Source organism: Taudactylus pleione, unplaced genomic scaffold (genome assembly GCF_031769625.1).
Source record: "Taudactylus pleione unplaced genomic scaffold, aTauple2 ptg000226l, whole genome shotgun sequence".
NCBI classification, from domain to species: Eukaryota; Metazoa; Chordata; class Amphibia; order Anura; family Myobatrachidae; genus Taudactylus; species Taudactylus pleione.
In genome coordinates, this window is record NW_028284628.1 from 759,475 (window position 1) to 781,221 (window position 21,747).

General features: G+C 43.8%; 1 protein-coding gene across 4 annotated transcripts in view; it reads left to right on the forward strand.

Annotated features, from left to right (window-relative positions):
* The window catches only part of LOC148517162 (potassium channel subfamily T member 2-like), a 161,705-nt gene that overhangs the window by 26,232 nt on the left and 113,726 nt on the right, over positions 1-21,747 (forward strand). Inside the window, exon 1 of one of the 4 annotated variants that reach the window (XM_088479046.1) lies at positions 5,174-5,323. The exons of the other annotated variants lie outside the window; for them this stretch is intronic. Within the exon in view, the coding sequence (XP_088335172.1) occupies positions 5,265-5,323 (59 nt within the window). The 5' untranslated portion in view covers positions 5,174-5,264. Of the gene's footprint in view, positions 1-5,173; positions 5,324-21,747 lie in introns of those variants that run through there. 4 annotated transcript variants of the gene reach the window in all.

Consider the following 21,747-nt stretch of genomic DNA (forward strand, 5'->3'; position numbering starts at 1 on the left):
AGATAGTGTCCCCTTCCTTTCCACACTGTATAGCACCAGGTGAGGTAGGCATCACTCACCTTTTGGTCGTAGGTTCACTCTACAGTTTAAAAAAAAAAAAAAAAATCAGATTAAACTCTGCATTATACTAAAACCTGAACCTCTAATATGGAGAATTAATCTAGTTCTTGTTCAGGGAAGGTACACAATTAAAATGTCCGATCCCCCACAGAAAGTGGAGGCAGCCTCGCTTATGTCACAAGTTCCAAGTGAATTGATTGACTGTATTCTTATCTATTAAGGTTCAGCACACAATATGGCTGCCTCCATTGTCATTATTGGACAGGTACACTTTAAGACTTTAATTAGAAATGTAACTAGCTACTGAAGTGGCCCATGCTGTGTGTACAACAGTGAGCATGATTTCTCCATCCCTCCTGCTGCCAATGAGCAAAGGCTCCTGGCCGCCTGCCCATGTCCCTGCCATTATCTCTTATCAAAATACAGAACGGAAATCAATATTAATGGATGCTGCCAGTGAGGTGATTAATACAGGACCAAGGAGAGCAGCCAAGAGGGTTTCCATGGAAATGCTGTGTTTACTGTCCCAGAGAGACCCTGACTTCACTGTGTCTGTATTTACAACCCGGCTGAGTGACAGCTTGGAAAAGACTGACTGAGGTGTATGCTGCTTGGAGCCTAATAAATCTGAAATCGTTGACGCCAGAGTCACTTTCGACCAGGAACCTCATTAAGAGCTATCCCAACAGAGTCTGTGGACGATATGGTGCATAAAGTAACAGACCATGCTGCATTTGCTGCCATGGGAGAGATCAGCAAGTTAGGATTTTATAGACCCCTGTAAGTCAGTAGGGCATTGATTATAACCTCGGAATTATGTGCAAAATTTTCTTTGAACCAGAGCACCTAATTAGCGGTTAGCATTTACAAAACCAACAAGTTGGAACATTCTGAACCATGGGAAATTTAAAATACTTTTAAAATATTGCAGTCACTGCATCCAAACATAAGCTAAATACAACATTAAAGGATTTAATGTAAGTTATCTCGCCCCTCCCTTGCATGTAACTGGATAATCCTGGAATGAGCCTTTCACAAATTAAGGAACTTCTTCAGATCTTCACCAACATAATCATATGGGGGACTGGTTAGTCCATCACCCTCTGATCCCCTAAAACAGGCAAAACACAGATACTATGTGGACAGGCTGGTAGAAACTGCCACAGCTGAGCGAAGATCCAGACTGAGCCTCGAATGACCAACGTTATCGCGAGGGGGTTGTCACATGAGAAGACAGGACAGCACGGGTCATCTCTTTCTTCTTAGAACCTATCATGAGCTGTGAAATTACAAATATACTCTGTACAGCGCTGCGCAGTTGGTAAATAAATGATGATAATAATTATAATAATTGCTCATATCCATTGATATAAAAAGCCTTACAAATACATTAAATAAACAAATTGCATGCAGTCGGTCATTTCATTTCTTGGCTAAGTCCATCCAAATGACTAATTGATATTGTATGTAAACAATGATATAAAAGTCATCAGTATTATAGGCACAAATATATATAAAAGACACTGCTAGCTTGCTAAGAAATGCAAAGCAATATTAAATCAACTATAATCATCAATACCTAAATTAAATTGTAACTTTGTAATTGAACATTTTTTTAGACCGTTTCAGCTCAGACATATAGACATTATTTTTGTCTGTCTCTTGTCTCAAAATCTGCAGAACCGATTTTGATAAAACATCCCTATACTATTTGGTATATCAGGGAATACCATTGGATATATATCATTGTGGTAGGTGAAGGTGCACCCGGCGGCAGTCTGTGCTGGGCTGCGTGACCTCAGGTCGAGTGGTGGATGAAGGTGTAGCCATTGCCAATCCCCACTCATATGATCTGGCCTTTACACGATGCAGATATATGTTGCGGTGAAACTTGAACTAATACACCTCAAATTAAAAGAAATTAAAAAAAAAAAAGTCTGCATAAGCAACTTCAACACCGGTGAAGCAGCAGGCAACGGCTAGTGAAAAATATGAATGTTTCATAATATATAACTAGCTGGGATACCCGGCATTGCCCAGGTTGATGACTAGATCCTGAAGTACACCTGCAGCCTTTATTTGTTTACATTGTCCTTGCCTATGTTTGCTAACATGCTTGAAAACAGTGGCGTAACTACCGGGGGATGCAAGGGGTGCGGCTGCTATGGTTTCCGAGCTGCCTCTGGCTGCCGCTCTCCTTGACTTTATCAAAAAAGTAAGGATTAAAACACGCACATGAAAACCACTTGACACAATGCATGTAAACAAATGTGAATCATCCAACCCGGGATATGAGTAGTCCAACCAAAATGGTACCGAATTCTGGGAACCCCGGACAGCTGTGGTATTTCTTCAATGGGTGCAAGCTTTAGAAAACCGTGAGGTTCCTGCTTGATAAAGTCGATACATACTACCCTATGAGTTTTTATGATCTTGTTTTTTGGTGCTGGGCTGTATTCCAAATTTGGAGGCTTTAAAGAAGTATTGGTCTTGATTCATCATACCATTGATCAAAGTGAAATTGAGATAAGCTTAAATATTCTTATTTAATGTACGCACAATACTTACCATAATAACCAAACAGGTTTTGAAAATACTACACTATCAGCGCCTTCTTGTCTTGTTGTTTATATACTGCTCTATGAGCCTGACTCTGCGTTGTATGCCAATCAAACGCATATGCGAATTTTGCCACTTAGCAATTGCTAAAACATGCTAATGCTTCAGCCGGCGGAATTTGTATTGTGATTCCCACCAGAGCCCTTGCAACTCCCCGGAACTGTGTACACAAACGCAGATCCTGAAAAAATCGACTCGAGTGAGTCTATGGTCACTCAGAATGGCCGCGGTAACTGAGACTCTGGAGCTCTGTTCTCTGCACGCGCGATCGCAGATGCTGGCTAGTACACCCCCAGGAAACTGCCCCGACACACCCATGTAACTAACAAAATGGTCTCTTCCTGTCAATCAATTCTGAGTAAATTCTCACTGCGAGCTCCAATGCACTTCATTCGCCGTGGGTGCGCAATGCGGCTGTGACGTAATGCACAGACACCAATAAATGTTTTTATATATTTGTTTTATCTTTCTCTTGTTCTGATTTTACCTGGAAATTGGTAGAATACCGGTCAGGAATTTGTGAAATGACTATTACATAATTTTGTAAATGTCTATTCCAAGCTCCATTGTGTGTATCTGTTTTTGTACATTGTATTTGTTAGAGCAGCTGAGTGTCTCCTTTTGTAAAAACTAGGCTGCTGGTATTGGTTGATATATCTGACTTTTTTTTGTTTTACAACCTGCTCAAGACCACCAGGCAACTCCGTATTGGTGATCATGTTCAGCTCTGGTTCTACAGATTAATTCTAGGTGACAGATGTTTGACATCACTGTAGCATTTCAATACGAATACAGTAGGGCTTTTTACCTGATGGCTATACAGTACATCTACAATGGATGAACCATTTCCTGGTAGGGTTTAAAGACACAAACCTCTTAACCATGAAAAGGTATTAAGAACTATGCATTGTACTTGCTTCATTCTCCCCTGCACACTTGCTCACATTAAGAGACACTTTCCCTCCTCTGAAGAATGAAAGACATTTTGAATATAACAAAGTTCAGTACTTACTTAAAGCTACTAAGTTTAAGGTCACTGTGCAAGTCCATTGCATGTTCCCTTGAACTGTAAGTGATCCCTTTAACTTGGCAATGTCACACTGTTCCTCGGATTTTGATTTTTGCACATACCAGGCAATTAGGTTGGCCAATTGTCAAATGAGCATGTGTGGTGTCATCATCCGACACCTATCAAATTGCGATATACAGTACTGTAGCAGAACAATTATTGGTGGTCATTTGTAATCATCACATTTCTATATATGCCTGGCCAATTCCAGCCAAAACTACCAAACTTACCGACTGGAATGTAGTGTATGTGGTAAGCTCATTGGGGCAGCTTGTGTTACCCTTTTCTCCTCCACGCCCAACACAAATTTGTTTTATTAAAAAATCATTGAGTTTTAAAAGAGCCCAATCTTGGAACTGCTACCCTTTAAAAGTCAACGGAAACTGAGCTTTCATTTGCTACACTTCAATACAGATAATAAATGTGCGGATCTTTGTAAGATCGGAATTGGCTGTGCAGTGTGTGTGCCTTGGCTTCTATTAAATTCCGTATTTGTTTAATACCACAGAGCACACAAAAGAGCTTTTATCTGAGTGTTAAGCATCTGTGCTGTATTTGCTTAAACATGTTTTCTAAGATTAACGGGAAACAGCTTTGTATTGAAACATTTTGGATTTATTTATCATGCATTTATTCCGGCGACATACGCGGCGAATGGAGATTACTGAGAAACGCAGTTATTAAGTTAATAAAAAATTATATTTTGTTCTGCACATCCAATCATTAAACCTGACATTTACATTTTATTTTATCTAAAGCACTCCTCTATTAAATATAACATTTTCTTTTGGTTACTTTGATCCCCATCAGAACAACCATGTATTGCCGTCATTGTATCACTGGTTGTTTCAGGCAGGCTGACCCTTTCTTTTATGGAGTTCAAATGTTACACAACTTGTTGACTGTACAGATCAGCGCACAAAGCATTTGCCAGGCTTTCTAATGTCTCCTAACGTGATTTTCCATTCTCTCTATATTTAATTTAGAAAAAGTATCAGGGCAGGCCTCCCGCACACCAGCAGGCCCGTATTGTCATGGCAACCCCCTCCAGCCTAAGTGTCCCTGCTACGTTCTCAGTTATTCTAACGAGGTGGCATCGTTAGGAGATAAAAAAAAAGGGGATTTAAACCTATTACACAATGTGGGAGGGAGTTAAACAGCAGCCAATTTGCTAACGAGCTGCTAATTTTTCTCTTTCTGGCCTACTTGTTTGGATTGTTGTCTTTTGCTATCTAAAGCCTTTGTATATTTTAGATAAGACTTTTTTTTTTTTTTTTTTATATTTCTAAGAAACCGTTTCAGGCATAAAGACATTTGTTTGAAAGCTCCAACACCAATTGCTGGCCTAATTGTCCTGGACAAACAAGCACTCAGAGCTGTGGCTGCAAATGTTTTCCAGAGTTTGCTGAATGTGAATGTTGAGAAGTATTTGAGGTAGGGGTGGACATAGGACTGACTGATAATATGAAGAGATGATGGAGCTTTTGGATGAATGAAGCAGTAGATAGGGGCTCAAATGGCTGACCTAAAGTTTTTTGGCAGATACAATGGAGCAGGAGGCACAATGGACTCTGGGTAAGTGAGACTTAACTTTTTCTTCTTGCACCATATTCATGTATCCCAAGGAGTGTTGCAAAGTTCTTTAAAGTCCTGGGTCCAAGCGCACAGCAAGTTACCTGGGGCAGAGTTGTAGGAGCCAGAGCAGAGTTTTGCCTAGCAATGTCTGTTCATCTGCAGTGCCAGTGGTCCCAAACATGGTCCTCGAGGCAGGCACCATAACAGTCTAGGTTCAAAGCACAGATGGTTAAATCAAAATGACTGAGGTACTAAGTAGTTCACCTGTGCTCAGGCCGGGTTTGGAACCACTGCACTATGTTGTTAATCATACACTGCACATACACCTATGGGGGGAAGTCACGAAGGCCACCCCCAATTTTGCTGCGGTTGGATTGTGTATTATACCCCTGATAGTCACTCCTATAGAATACGCACATACACACACAGACACAATAGTCAGCTTTACATAATCATAAAATGAGATGATCAGCTGCAGGGCATGTTCCCTCCATAACTCTGACCACCAGTGACAGCAGCTGTCTCTTCATTCACTGCTGACTGTGGTCAAATAACACCATGTCCATGTGACCTGCTCATGGGCTCCTGGGAGTTGTAGTCGTACTTCTAATATAACGTTATACACAGACACTAGAGGAGGATTACAATTCCCAGAGTCAGAAGCCCTTGCAGGTTTCCTGACGATGCATAGAAACCATCGACTGTCAGTGGCTGGTGCTCTTATGGACAATCTTAGCATGCGCATATATATATGTATGTATGTATGTATGTATGTATGTATATATATATATATATATATATATATAACACTCAGTTAGCACTCCTTCCCAAGTATTCACAAGTCGCCGCAGTGCACGCTATAGTATCCATATACAACAACTCCAAAGAGCAGCACTCAGCGTTCTGATAAAAAAACGACTCCTCTCAGCTGTACCGAACCAACTTTTCGGGCTGGCTTTAATGCCCTTCTCAGGCTGCTTCGTCTAGCAAAAATAGACTTTTACTAGAAAGACACCAACGTTTCAGAGCCCTTTGGCTATTTTGTCAAGGTATAAATAAAAATAGAAAGCATTGCTTACCTATATAGGGATGAATGAAATATATATAATACAAATCTTTTGTGGCAGCTTGTAGTTTTAGGTTCAGTAGCCTTTTAACATAGAGAAAAAAAATTTGTTCTTTTTTGTGCTCGCATTGTACTTCAATTGCTCTGTTTATCTTCAATTGCTCTTTTTATATAATCTGTATTTTTATTGGATAGAGGTGCTCCTTTCTGACTTTGGTGCATCTTGCTAGCTCCCTCCCCCCCCCCTTACCCCCATACTTCCTTCTTACCATTTGCCTTAATATTTTGTTTATTTTGTATTTTTTTTTTTTTTTATCCCTTTTTTTTAATCATTTTTTATGTCTTTCTGTATTCTTGTAATTGATCTGCAGGACTGTTTTTAATCATACATTTATGCTCTTCAGTATTTTGTATTCATAGAATGACCGTTCTTTAAATATTTCACCTTGGTACTTTATGATCACAACCAAAAAGGCTGACCCTGTGGATTCTATGATTGAGGGATATCTTTTATATCCCATAACAGCACAAGATGAAGCTGGCCACATGCATAATCTACTCTTAAGGCCTATTTTGGGCCTTTAACACAATTTTGCTTATATATATATATAGTGCTTACATTAAATAAGAATATTTAAGCTTATCTCAATTGAACCTTGATCGATAGTATGATCAATCAAGACCCAATACTTCTTTAAAGCCTCCAAATTTAGAATACAGCCCAGCACCAAAAACAAGATCAGAAAAAACTCAGGGTAGTATCGACTTTATCAAAGTAAGGATTAAAAACACGTACATGAAAACCACTTAACACAATGCATGTAAACAAATATGAATCACCCAACCCGGGATCTGGGTAGTCCAACCAAATTTTACCGAATTCTGGGAACTCCAGACAGCCGTGTTATTTCTTCAATGGGTGCAAGCTTTGGAAAACCGTGAGGTTCCTGCTCGATAAAGTCAATACATACTACCCTATGAGTTTTTCTGATCTTGTTTTTGGTGCTGTTGTGTTGTCTGTTGTATCCTGGATCATCCTATGTAATAGTTGAATTTTAATAATAATGTAATAAAGGTTATTTTTTAATTACCATTTAGGTAGAACTTGTGCCCCAAAACATCTGGGGCACAAGTACTTTCTTTCCCTATTTTCTATGTTCAATTTTACTCTCATGGATGCACCTCCACACAAACTTACTTTGGTAATTGAGTATACTTATATAATACTCAACTGTGGAGCATTTCTACCTTAGTACCATACATTCTTTCTCAATTTTGGTACCAGTGCTTAGGGTATCCCAGTTTTCACCCTTTCCCCATCCTATAACTTCTGGCAAATGCCAGAAGGGACGATGGCCTCAGGGCCGGCTCGAGGAGGGCGGAAAAGTCACCGTCCTCCACCCCCTGCTGCCGGATTGACTATGTTAGCTCAGGGAGACGGAAGGGGTGGCGGCAGTGATGGGCCGATGTGCTCTGCTCGGCCAGGAAAATTAACTACTTCCCCTTTGCAAGCACGTGCGCACAGGGCGGACTGCCAGGGCTCATCTACAGCCCCAGTCTTTCCCTGGGATTCCATGATGCGAAAAGGAGAGATGATGTAACACTTTCCATTAGAGACTTGTGACTCAAGTACAATGAGTTGCTGCTCCTGCTATGGCCATTTCACTGGATAAAATGTTTATAAAGTTTGTAAATGGACTGTAAGACATAGCAACTAATCAGAAATAAGCTTTCAATGGTCTAGTGTACATTAGATAATAAAAGCAAACATCCATTTGGTTAATGTTTGTTAGTAGTTACTGTCATTTGTACTTTGTTAGTACAGGTTGAGTCTCCATTACACAAAATGCTTGGGACCAGGGGTATTTTGGATATCAGAATATTCCGTATTATGGAATATTTGCATAAAATAATGAAATATCTTGAGAATGGGACCCAAATCTAAACACAGGATGCATTTATGTTTTATATACACATTATACACATAGCCTGAATGTCATTTTACACTATATTTTTGATAATTTTGTGCATCAAAAAAGGTTTGTGTACAAAAATGAAATTCATTTATTTTTTTTATACACTTTATGCACACAGCCTGAAAGTTATTTTATGCTATATTTTTAATAATTTGTGCTTTAAACAAAGTTTGTGTACATTGAACCATCAGCAAGCAAAGGTTTCACTTTCTCAGTCATGCTAAAAATATTCCATATTTCGGAATATTTGGATATGGGAGACTCAACCTGTATATAAATCCTGTTAAAGTAAAAAAAAAAAAAAATCTCATATACAGTACCCAACTTGTTATTCAGGTCTCCTCCATCTTGTTCTCCCGTTTCTATGCCAACATTTGTCTGTGTAATGATTCTTGTTATGCTTTCAATTTGTCTTATTTTTTCCTGTTCTCCCCCCTCCACGCTTCCTAGGACTTCCATTTTCCTGACTTACAGAAAAATGACTATAAAAGTATCTCCCACTCACAATAACATTCAGCTTTATATATACTTCCATTTTATTTTCTCCCTCGCTCCCCAACTCCCTCATGCATTTAATCCTCCTCTCCCTTGCACTCTCTTTGGGCTCTTAAACTGTGTTTTCGTTTTCCTGTCAGGCATGAAATCACAACCTAACCTGCCGGAAAGAACAGATTATAGAATTAATTTTCAGAAGGGTGTTTTCATGATCTCTGCTCTGTGTCAGACCTATACTTCAGCACCTCACATCCTTCTCAGGCTAATTAGCCAGGTTTTCAGGCTGTAGCCACCCTCCAGCTGGAGGTAATTGTGGCGGGGGCGCTCGTGCATGGAATGGCCGCCTGCTGCAGAGCTAAATGCTTCAAGTGGAACTAAAACCAAAAACTCAATTATTTGTAAACTCCTAACTGGGAGCTGCCATGGTGAATGAAGTGACAGCCTCTGGTTCCAGGAATGGCCTATAAACCGTTTGCTTGTGTTCACGTCCACCAAACTTTCAATATGCAAGTTGCAGGAGAAGAGAGTGAGATTTGGGCTGTATTCGAATAGGGTAGACTCTTCCCTCACCTTCATGCAGAACAGCAATATTGCATCCTTTGTAATAGTAATATAACACACTCTGCGGGAGGTGGGCTAAGCCTTGGAGAGAGAGAATGTACCAACCAATCAGCTCCTAACTATCATCTTACATGCAGAGTTTGAAAATGACAGGAGCTGATTGGTTGGTACTTTATCTCTCTCCATGTTATCTCTCTCCAAGGCTTAGTACATCTACCTTTATATATTTTATATATACTTTCACATAGAGGGTGCGGCACTCCGTGCATAAGTTAAATCACACCAACAACAGCATCTGTATAGTTAACGTTTTAGTGCCTTTAATATCACAGCACTTTCATCAGGACAAACAATACATAATAACTAGAGATGAGCGGGTTCGGATTCCAGAGATCCGAACCCACCCGAATATAGCATAAACGAGTCGGATCCAAGCAGGCTCAGAGTTTCCCGCCTTACTCGGATTTCTCAAATCAAGGCAAAACCATAGAGATGAAATCTCGCGGTTCGCGAGCTTTCGTCTCTATGATCAATGTAGTATATAAGGGACCGCGTATGCCATTTCACTCCGGCTGTGGAGACTGAACAGGGAGGGTAGGTAGTGTAGGGCTGGGAGAGGTGCTGGTGCTATCTGCTGTGTCCTGGGCTGGTGACTGCTGATCCATTCTGGTTTCTGGTCACGGTGCTGTCACTGTCACTGTACTGTCTGCTGATCCATCTGGGCTGACTGCTGTGTCCTGGGCTGGTGCTGCTGATCCATTCTGGGCTGGAGTTTTTCATGTCTGCTGTGTCCATCTGGGCTGGTGCAGGACTGCAGATACATCTAGGCTTGTGCTGTGTCCATCTGGGCCCAAGTTCTGGACTCCAAAAAAAAAAAATATATAGTAAAAAAAATCAAAGTGTATTTTATATTTTTCTGTGTGTGCGTGCGTGTTAGGCTTAACCGCAGTACCGCACAAGATCCAGTCAGCAACGCAAGTTGCAACCTAGTGCTGCCCGACTCCAGTCATGATCAATCTGTGCTCTGGGCCCAAGTTCTGGAGCTGAAAAAAATAAAAATCAATTGTTTTTTTTTACTAATAATTGCCTGTGTGTCTGTGCATGTTAGGCTTAGCTGCACAAGATCTAGCAAGTCTGCAACGCAACCTAGTGCTGCCCGACTCCAGTCGTCATCAATCTGTGCTCTGGGCCCAAGTTCTGGACCCGAAAAATAAAAATAGTCTTTTGTATATTTTTTTCTGTGTACGCATGACTGCTTGTGTGTGAATTTTGTAACCGCACCTTGGCTACACTATTGGTGCTTGTGACACTGCTTCAAGACCGCAGAAAATATGGAGGGCTATCACATGACAGGAGAGCAAGGCCAAGAACCACATGTTGTAGCTGCCGCCAGCAGTCATCATGATAATGCAAGGCCGTCAACTTCCTTGTCCTCTATGAAGGCCCATGCCTTCAATCTTCAAAGGTATCCCAACCATCATCTTTGCACAGTTCTAAACTCTATTAATAATTATCTCAATCAGTTTTGAGCCAGCAAGCTGGATGCAACCTTTTGGCCCTTTAACTAGATGAAAAAAGTCAATATTGTGAGCTGTGAGGTAACCAAAATTTACTGGAAATGAGTGGAAATAAATGTTATTGAGGTTATTAGGAACAAAAAAGGCCTATTTTATGTGCTTTTAGCTGTATTTTTTATTTTTTAAGAAAAAGGTCCAAAACCAAAACACGAAGACAAAACACCAAGGAAAAAAAATCCAAAACCAGATTCAGATCCAAAACCAAAAGGCGAGGGTCGGCGCACATCTTTAATAATAACCCCTTATTTTAAATGGCAAACTACACCCAGTGGACACTATACCACACTTTATGAAAACGTGTGTTATAAGTAAGGATCCTATTTTTTTCCTGAAAAAATAGGGCTTTCCTGACATTTGTGATTAAAACTGAATAAGCCAGAAACCTGATTGCCTGTCAGCAGACATTAAATACTCTCCACCAGCACTTTAGTTGGGGTTCCCCTTCCATCAATGCAGCTCCACTCTTACGTAGAACCAGATTTTTTTTTATAAACCCCATTCTCCTCTCCAGATAACCTGTCCCCTGGCACCATGATATCCATCTTTTCTCATCTCACAGGGCACCCTCTCAACTGGGATCCACTCCTATCTCTCTAGAAATACTGTGCCCTTACACCCTCCCCATCTTTCTCTTTCTCCCGGGACCTTCTTCCTTGGTACCTTATCCTTTCCCATGACAACATCCAGATCCCCTGGTACCCTCTTGTCTCTACTGGCACTCTAACATCATCTCCTCTCCACAGCAACCCTATATAATCATTTGAGCTCCTTCACCCGACAACCTTCCTCTTCCTTAGACCCTAACATCCTCCCATTGCCCTGGCACCCCATTCTATCTTCCATGGTACCATCAACTGAGTCCCACTCCCCTCTCTCTTGGCACCATATCTCTTCTCGGACACCCTTCACTCAACCCTAACACCCTTTACTTTGTCAACCTCCCCTCTCCTTGAACAGTTTCGCCCTCTCCTTGAACAGTCTTTTCTGACCTCATCTCCTTTATACACTCATCCTTTGCACTCTCTCCCCAGGCACCCTTCCCTCTCTTCTGGCATGCTCTCTTTCGAGACCCTCCCCTGGCACCCTCTCCTCTGACACCCTTCCTTCTCACCGGCTCCTTCTTCTTGGACACTTTCCACCCTCTGCTGGCATCCTCTTCTTGGACACCCTTTCTTCTTCCCTGGCACTCTCTGCTCGGTTGCCCTCCTATCTCACCTAGCACCACCTCTTTTGAACACCCTCTTTTGGCATTCTCTCTTCGGACACCCTTATCTCTCTCTGGCACTCTTTTCTCAGACATCCTGTCCATCTCCTGATTGCCTCTCCTGGGGCAGCTTACATTAGCACCATATCCTCAGACTCCCTCCACTCTTCCATGGGACCCTCTTCTTAGTTTCCCTCTCCTCAGACACCCTCACACCCCAGTTTAAAAAAAAAATCAAGTTAAACCAAATTGTATGAGGTTAAGCAATTTACTATGATGTATTTATAGATTAACACTGCAAATAAATGATAGTGTGCATGTAGAGTCCCCCAAAGGAATAAAAACACATATATCCACCAAAAGTAACTCTAAACCACATTTATAAGGCATAAATCGCCATATTGTAGCCTATTACAGATGTTAGTGGAGACTCATGACCTGCATCAAAACACTTGGTCTGCGCTTTGTCTTTTATTGGCTCATGAATCTGCACAATGACTTTAACTATCCTTATAGTCTATGGCAATGGGTGTATTATTATATCATATATAATCCTATCTGGAGTTAGTACCAGTCGTCCATACCTTCACCTACAGCCTTACACAGCCATACAATGTCACTGGGGGAAAATTAGGTTTAACACTGAACTGTTTACCTCTGCTACTGGGTCCCTATAGCTGTACAAAGTTGTGACTATGAGCCTGATTCATTACGGATCGCAACTGTGAATGCAATAGCGATTACTCACACAGTCCCACTGCGTATGGCATCACCGTGCCTAATTTATGCATGCCCCTGCAACAGCGTCCAAACGCACTGGCATGCCTGCATTTCGCTGACCACCCTCTGTCACCACCCCCAAATGGTACTTCCTGTCAATCACTCTGCGATGGATCTGCCTATTCACTGTGATCGCAGTCAATGGCTAGTTCGTGCACTGCAATGCTTGCGCAGAACCCTACAATCGACCGATTGTGTACGTAATCACAGTTGTGATCGTTGCTGAATCAGGCCCTATAATAGAAATAATTTGTATTATTGTGAGGGAATGCGATTAAGATGCCGGCAGACCAGATGCCGGACGTCGGTACACCGACGCCCGTCAGGAAGTTGACGCTGTGATCCCGAAGGTAAGTATACTAGTGTTAGCCCAGGGATGGGGGGGAAGGGTTAGAATTAGGGACCTCCTGGGGTGGGGTGGGTTAGGGACCACCCCGGGAGGGTTAGGTTTAGTGTGTGGGAATGGGTGGTTAGACACCACTGGGGGGAGGTTAGAGTCAGGCACTATTGTGGGAGGGTTAGCGGGAGAGGGAGTGTTAGGGTACTTACCAGCCCCTGTCGGGATATTGAAGATCGGGATTCCACTGTTGGTCTTCTGGCCGCCGGCAACCTGTCCACGGGTATATCATACCGATTCCATTGTGAGTACTGTACAATTGGAAGATTTCATTCACAAAAGTGTCAAGCTGAATGTGTCAACGTTTTCATAGAGTGATTGTGTAGGTATGATGAAAAAACAGCGTTCTCCAGTCACTACCATGTTGCTGTAACTGAGCATATCCTCGCTTTTTCATATTGCAAGTTCTTGGTCTATGGTGCTAAAATTCCCATCTAACATTGCCCTTATGATGAGAAGTAAACTTTCACGGATACATGTCAGTGTACAGTAAACAACTGATTCCGATTTAATTTTAGGCTTAAGCTGCATACACACGGGACGATTTTCCTGAACGATATGAACGATAACAATTTTGTTTAACGATAAATCGTTCATATCGTTCATTTTTATGCAGTGAACAATCAACCAACGACCAACAATGCGCGTTCCCGCATGAACGATAACGATATCTATGGTCTTTCATGCATGCAGGCCAACTTGGACGATTTTGTAAAGATTTGCCTGTATAAAGATAGCTTCAATGAAATATCTATCATAGATATCGATCAGTGTGTACAAACAAAATCGTTTGACCTGCACTACAGAAAGTTGGAGGGAAATCTATCAACGATATCTATGGTTGTTCAAGTCGTACCATGTGTATGTAGCATTAGCCATAGGTGTAGCTTCCCCTTCGCGGTGGTTATGGCATAAGTTAGGGTTAGCCAAACTCATACCTCCTGGACCCCTAACAGTTCATGTTTTCCAGATGTTTTAGCCGGTGCACATGGTGTATTCATTACTTAAGCTGCATACACACACAACGATTTTGTTACCAACGATTTTATGAACGATTTTCTGTCAGATTTTTTAAAGTGTAATGAACGATTTTTTTGAACTACAAACGATTTTTGCATATTCCCTTAATGAAAATCGTTCAGTTGGTCAGTCTGAATAAACTACAAACGTGAACACGCATGAACAATAATTCTTTATCGTTTTAACTCAGAGAGTGAACGATTTTTTCAACGATTGAACGATAAACGATATCATTATTGATAATCGTTCAAAAAATCGTTGTGTGTGTATGCACCTTAACTGACACATTTTAAAAGATCCACAGGTGGTCTGGAGAACATGAACTGTTAGAGGTCCTTGCAACAGAATTTGGCTACCCATGATATAAGCAATAAACAAGACAGTAACTGTGTATCAAATAATATTAACAGGTTGGGACTGACTGATATTTTCTGATCTGTGCTTTGCAATGGATAAATCAGCAGATGACAGCTGTTTTGTTCTAGCGAAGCTTAATAGAAGCATTGTACTGTATTCCAGGCTTGTCTGGCAGCGGAAGAGTTAACATGCACAATACTGTGTGCAGCTGTGTGAAATTAGCCGAGAAGCTCCACTGCCTGAGTTTAGCTTGTTCTTGTGATAAGGCTGTCAGTCCAGAACAGCGGTTACAGCGCCATAGCATGGAAGCAGCTGGTGCGTTATGTAATCTGTATTGGTAAAGGTAGTTTCCTGCTGAGAGCTATGGCTGCCACATAATATCCTGGTGTCATAGGTCGCACCTGAGGCCATTGTCAGAATCCAGGTGAAGGTGCTAATTAGCCAAGCTTCTTAGGACAAGCTGGTCTGCACCATCCTCTACATCCCTCAAACGTACAAAAGGGACACAGATGATAGAAGCTGTGGGCCTGATTCAGAGCCGGACGCTCTGAAAGAGCGCTCGCTCTGAATCAGGGCTTTTTGCGAGCGGCGAGGATGATGGTCGTCATGGTCAAGACCATCGGGGCTTGCGACGAGACCCTTGTGGTAGGGTCTCATCTGCCGCAAGCCCCAGAGAGCTTCCAGCTCTAATAGAGCCGGAAGCTCTCCCACTGACATCACTGGTGATGTCAGTTTGGCCGCCCACAAATGTCAGGTGTTTGCTTGAGAACGCCTCCGTTTGTGAAGCCACCTTCCGCCACGCCTACAAAACGGGGCGAGCTGTCATTCAACATCGACAGCCGGCCCTTTTGTAGTGAGCCACGGAGCGAGAGAATTTCTCTCTCGCTCCGGGGCTTGCACACGCGCAATGCGGCTGCTGCGCGTGCGCAGAGCCCACCGTCGACCTGCTTGCGAGCAGGTCTGAATCAGGCCCTGTATGTCCTAATGTAAGACATACATGAGGCTGAACCAAGGAGTTCTAGGCTCATTTACCGGAATATCGACAGAGTACTGCTTAATGTAGGGCCTCAGAGGCATCGACCTCCACAATACATGGTGGTTAGGTATCTGGATAACATAATACAAATCCAGAGATAAAAGCTTGTTTTTACTTTTGAAATGCTTAAACCGCTTTGTGGGACCAAGCATTATTTTTATTACCCATTTTATTGATTCCTTTCTCTGCTAAGGCAGTGAATGATTCATCTAAAGAAGAAACAATTCTGATGGAGAGTCTAATAATTGTCAAAACCAAGAAACCTCTAGATAAACATCAAGGAGTTATAGTTGCACACAAGTCAGCAGCAATTGCGCTCGCTCGCATTGTGTGCATGGAATGAAGAGTGGATATTTACCAGTATGCCGACTTAATCACGATCAGTGCACATTTGCTCCAGGACTATCCTTGGTGCAAGAGGTCTGTCAGAAATCAGACAAATCTCTGCGCATTATTATTATTATGATCCTTTATTTATATGGCGCCACAAAGGGTCCGCAGCGCCTTACACAGTACATACATGAGCACACAAGAGAAACAGTTAATAGTAATGCAAAACAATGCTGGACAAGGACATTGGGCCTGATTCAGAGCCGCTCGTAAGCGGCCGCTCGTTCGCACTGAGCGATGTTCGCACAACTGCGCATGCGTACGGATTGTAATTAGAGATGAGCGGTTCGGATTCTGTGGAATCCGAACCGCTCCGAACATTGGGGATCCGAGTCCACCCGAACCCTGTTCGGGTGTTCACCGCCTGACTCGGATCCCCGTTCGGGGCCGAACGGCGGCCGCCTGATGTCGGATTCTCACTAGAGAATCCGACATCAGGTCTCCTCGCGTGTAGGGCAGAGCGCAGTGATAGCGCTCTGCCCTACACAGACACAGACACACAGCCGCCAGCGGCAGCTGTGTGTTTGTTACAGCAGCCAATGAGAGTCACACAGACTCTCATTGGCTGCTGCACGGAGGGAGCCGGCTGGAGCTCACACATGAGCTCCGTCTTCCGGCTCCCTCCTCAGCGTGTGACAGAGCGGACGGCGCGGGAGCGGGGATACAGGTAAGTTTTATTTTTTTTATTTTTTTACTTGTCAAAGGTCCGGGGGCGCTACTGGGGGGGGGTCTGCACTACTGGGGGGGTCTGCTACTGGGGGGGGCTATACTACTGGGGGGGCCATACTACAGAGGGGCCTGCTACTGGGGGGGCTATACTACTGGGGGGGGGGTCTGCACTACTGGGGGGGGGTCTGCTACTGGGGGAGGCAATACTACTGGGGGGGCCATACTACAGAGGGGCCTGCTACTGGGGGGGCTATACTACTGGGGGGGGGTCTGCTACTGGGGGGGCCATACTACTGGGGGGATCTGCACTATTGGGGGGCCATACTACAGAGGGGCCTGCTACTGGGGGGGGGCTATACTACTGGGGGGGTCTGCACTACTGGGGGGGGTCTGCTACTGGGCAGGGCTATACTACTGGGGGGGCTATACTACTGGGGGGGCCATACTACTGGGGGGGGCCATACTACTGGGGGGGCCTACTACAGGGGGGGCCATACTACAGGGGGGGCCCATACTACAGGGGGGGCTACTACTGGAGCAGCCTACTACTGGGGGGGCCTGCTACTGGGGCAGCCTACTACTGGGGGGGCCTGCTAATGGGGGGCATACTACTGGGGAGCATTCAACTGGGGGCACTGCATAGTGGACCGTACTACTAAGGGGACTGCATAGGGGGCACCACTGCTGGGGGACATTGTGTAAGGGACACCGCTACTGTGGGCATTGTGTAAAAGGGTCACTACTGTGGGCATTGTGTAAAAGGGGCACTACTGTGTGTCGTAACATAAATAAGAGACACTACTTTATGGTGTAATGTGAATCAGGCCCTATGTGCGGTGTAATGCTAATAAGATTGTGCACTGTGACTCCTAGGGCCGTAGCCCACTTTGTAAACAAGTACTGTGACTCTGCTGGCCGTACCCCACTGGGTGGGTGCACTACTTTTCATTTCTGCCACTGCTGTGTGGCAATGTGTCATAGATGTGCTTTATACTGTGGTGTCTGTGTCGTTGTGCCGCTGCTTTGTCGCTTAGTAACCAGTCAGCTCACTGCAACCTTTGGCCAATAATGTTGAAAACAATATTATAAGCTGTGATATGGTCTAAATTGACTGGAAATTAATGTTATTGAGGTTAATAATACTCTAGGAAGAAAAAAAAGACCAATTTATGTGATTTTAGCTTTTTTTGTCAATTTTTGTAAAAAAATCCAAATCCAAATCCAAATCCAAAGCCAGTCACCGCAGTTTGGCAAATCCAAATCCAAATCCAAAGCCGGACGACGAATTAGAACCAAATCCAAATCCGGCAAAAATGGTCCGGCGCACATCCCTAATTGTAATACGCATGCGCGAACCAGTCAGTGCGGCCGAAAATCGTTTGTTCGCAAAATAGCAAATGTCTGCTATTTTGAGTGACAGGAGGAGGCGTATGTGGGTGGTAACAGGGGAAGGTGCTTGAAAACGGGGAGTGGAATTCAGAACGCAGGCGTGCTTATAGGTCAAAACGGGCGTTTTATGGGTGTGCATAATTAATACAGCAGCGTCAGCGACCACATCACTTGTTTTTTTTTTGTCAGAACTACTCACAAAATAGCGGTTGAAAAAACCAACCACAAGAATAGCGAGCAGTTCATACGCTGTTCGATGTACTCGATTAATCTAATAAATAGCGGACATGACGTATGATGCGAGCGGCCAGGGGGCGTATTTTTCAAAATTTCGACCGCAAGTTTTGCTCGCTCGTTCAGACTTAGAGGCGTGAACAGACGGCAAGGTGCGAACGGTTCATTTGAATAGCCACCCCTTTTTTTTAAACGAACGACCCAAATAGCGAGCGGCTCTGAATCAGGCCCATTGTTTATACACATAGCTGCATAACACAAGCAGCAGGGAGACAGCAACCAAGTGTTTCAGGTGATAATTGGGGAGTTAGGACTCGGAGTAAATGATAATATTAGTAGGGGGAGGAGAAGCACGTGAGGGACGAAGGTCCTGCTCGTGAGAGCTTACATTCTAAAAGGGAGGGGCAGACAGAGGTGACACAGATGGGGTAGATAGTGAGGAAGGAGCATGGAGCAGTGGGTTAGGATACAAGCATCGGAATGTGTGTGTTTAAGATGACCTTATGTTATGGCAAAATTACAGTAAGTCCTTCATTCACCTATCTCTATAACAAAAAATAATTTGTTTATGCGTTATTTACATGAGAGAATGTACAAATTAAAAAAGTTGCACTTTGATTTTTGTCTGTTACATTTTAGCATCTAAATACATGCAGCTAAAAATGGAGCTATTATGAGACTGCCCCGCCATCCTAATAGTGAATACTTTAGTCCCAGCTGCTGGGTGCTATGCCATGCTCCTGTGAGTGGGTAGTTGTCACATGTGTATTCTACCCTTGGCATAGTGAACAATATCAATTACACACTTTTAAGACCCTCTCAATAAACTGGGCCTATGTGCGAACACCCAGTTGCCCTCAAGTAGCTAAGCTCTGCCTAAAAATGTCCAAAACATCTTCATGTAACATTTCCCTTGTTCCGCATTTGGCCTTGGAAAAGTTTATCCTGATGAATATGGACTTAATTGTGGAATTGTATCGTGTTGTCCTGCCCAGGAAATCACACGGTCAGATTTTTCTTCAGATCTGAACGATAACGATTTAAAAAATCGTTCAATCGTTCATGTCTGAAGGAAAATCTGTCATATCTGAACGATGAATGATGCGCGTTCCCAATGGTCAGATAACGATATCTGACATCTGATGTGTTTGCAGTCAGATTTGGACGATTCCATTCATTTTAATGGAGTCAAAAATCGTTCATAGTTCAAATCTTTGGTCAAATCATTCATCAGATCGTTCAAATCATTCAATCGTTCATCTGACAAATCTGACCGTGTGTATGCTCCATGAGAATTGGCTCCATAGTGGGGCAATAATGTGATCTGGGACCACAAAACTTAGAGCTGGATGCATCCTAAGAAAGCACTGGGCGGCTCTCAGGTGCATCTACAGGCTGCATTGTACCTTCATCCCAAATGCAGGTGCTAAGGGGGCAGCAATGGTGCCACACCCTCGGCCTTGCACCCTTGACAGCAGCACTGCTCGCATACTCCTAATTACGGCCCTGCGTGGAATTACATTAAATATATTAATATTTAGACGGGGGGCAGAAACCGCTGTAGGGTGAACGTTAAGCTGGTTTCTTAGTAAAAGGTGCGGCAGCTGACTCCTGCTTTGCAGCGCTAGCAGGAGTGGCATTAACTCCACACATTATGTGGAGTGTTAGTAAATAGACCCCACAGTGCGTAAACTCTACTAACCGCATAGTTCCAGGAAGTAAGAGGTTGGGGCAATTACTAACGAGTTTTTGCTGTTTAAACTCGTTAGTTATGATAAACAAGTGTTCCTGATGTTTATTATTGCATGTATAGTGTTTGTATATATAAGCGCTATTTGTTAGCGTTTCCCCATGAAATCAGATGGCAACCTTTATTTATGAATGAACGGTAATGATAACTTACTGTTCGTTTTCCTAAAATTAACTCTCCAGGTGCTGGCTGCTGTTAAACAGCGCTCACAAGCGCTGTGGTCTGTTGGGCCGTCCCGTCCCGTCCCTCCGGTGTACAGAACCCAGCGGCCCTTTCCCCCGGTGCACAACAGCCAGCGCTCTCCCTCCAGCAGCAGCTGGTGACCCCCCCTTCCATCCCCCCGTATCAGTCCAGCACGGGTCTGGCTTCATCCCTGTGAGGCAGATGCAGCTGCAGCAGCCTCACTCCCTAGCAAACAACACCGTGTGCTGGGCTGGGAAAGTAGGTTGCAGGGTTGGTGGAGTGCACCCATGCAATAAGCCGACCGGGAAGCACCACACACACAAAAAAACCCCCATAAAGACTCCAGTGTCCAGTCTCACTGCGCATGTGCCAAGAAAGAGACTCACTGCGCATGCCCCAAACAAGGAGGAAAATATCGTGTGTCAGCTAAAATTACATAGAGAAACAGCGCTGACAGGGAAAATAACATTAGCGCTCGCCGCAGACAAGGACAATAATAAATAAAGGCAATAAAATTATAAATATCACAGCGAGTGAAAAAGATATTTAGCACTACCCTTAAAACTCGTTAGTAAATGGAGCCCCCAGTTTGCCAATCTAGGGGCTCCATTTACTAACGAGTTTGTGTATGTACGCTATTTAGCATTACCGCTCGCTGCGGCTTTTAGGTTTTCTCTACTTGAATTTATCAATTGTTTGCTCCCCGGCAAGCGGTAATGCTAAATATCCTGTCAGCGCTGTTTTTTATCTCCAAACAACACTGACAAATGGAAATTTTTTCTTTCTGTAATTTGTGCATGCGCCGTGTGTTCTCATTCACAGCACATGCAGTCTGGCTCCCTGTAGGATCCCTGCCCACCAGCGGCGGCATCCTCCCTCCCCAGCACATCGTGTTGTTTGCTGGGCTGGGAAGGAGTCTGTTGCCGCTGCCTTGCAGGGATAAAGAGGTAGCTTGCCGTGTGCTGGGCTACTGCGGGAGGGAGGGGGGCCACCTGTTCTACTATAGGACTCGTGAGAGAGGGAGGCCGCCTGCTGATACCATGGGACTCAGGAGGGAGGGGGGCCGCCTGCTGATACTATGGGATTCAGGAGGGAGGGGGAGCCGCCTGTTCTACTATGGGACTCGGGAGGGAGGGGGGTCCCCTTCTGATACCATGGGACTCAGGAGGGAGGGGGGGCCGCCTGCTGATACCATGGGATTCGGGAGGGAGGGGGGCCGCCTGTTCTACTATGGGACTCGGGAGGGAGGGGGGTCACCTGCTGATACAATGGGACTCGGTAGGAAGGGGGCTGCCTGCTGATACCATGGGCCTCAGGGGGGGGGGGGGCACCTGCTGATA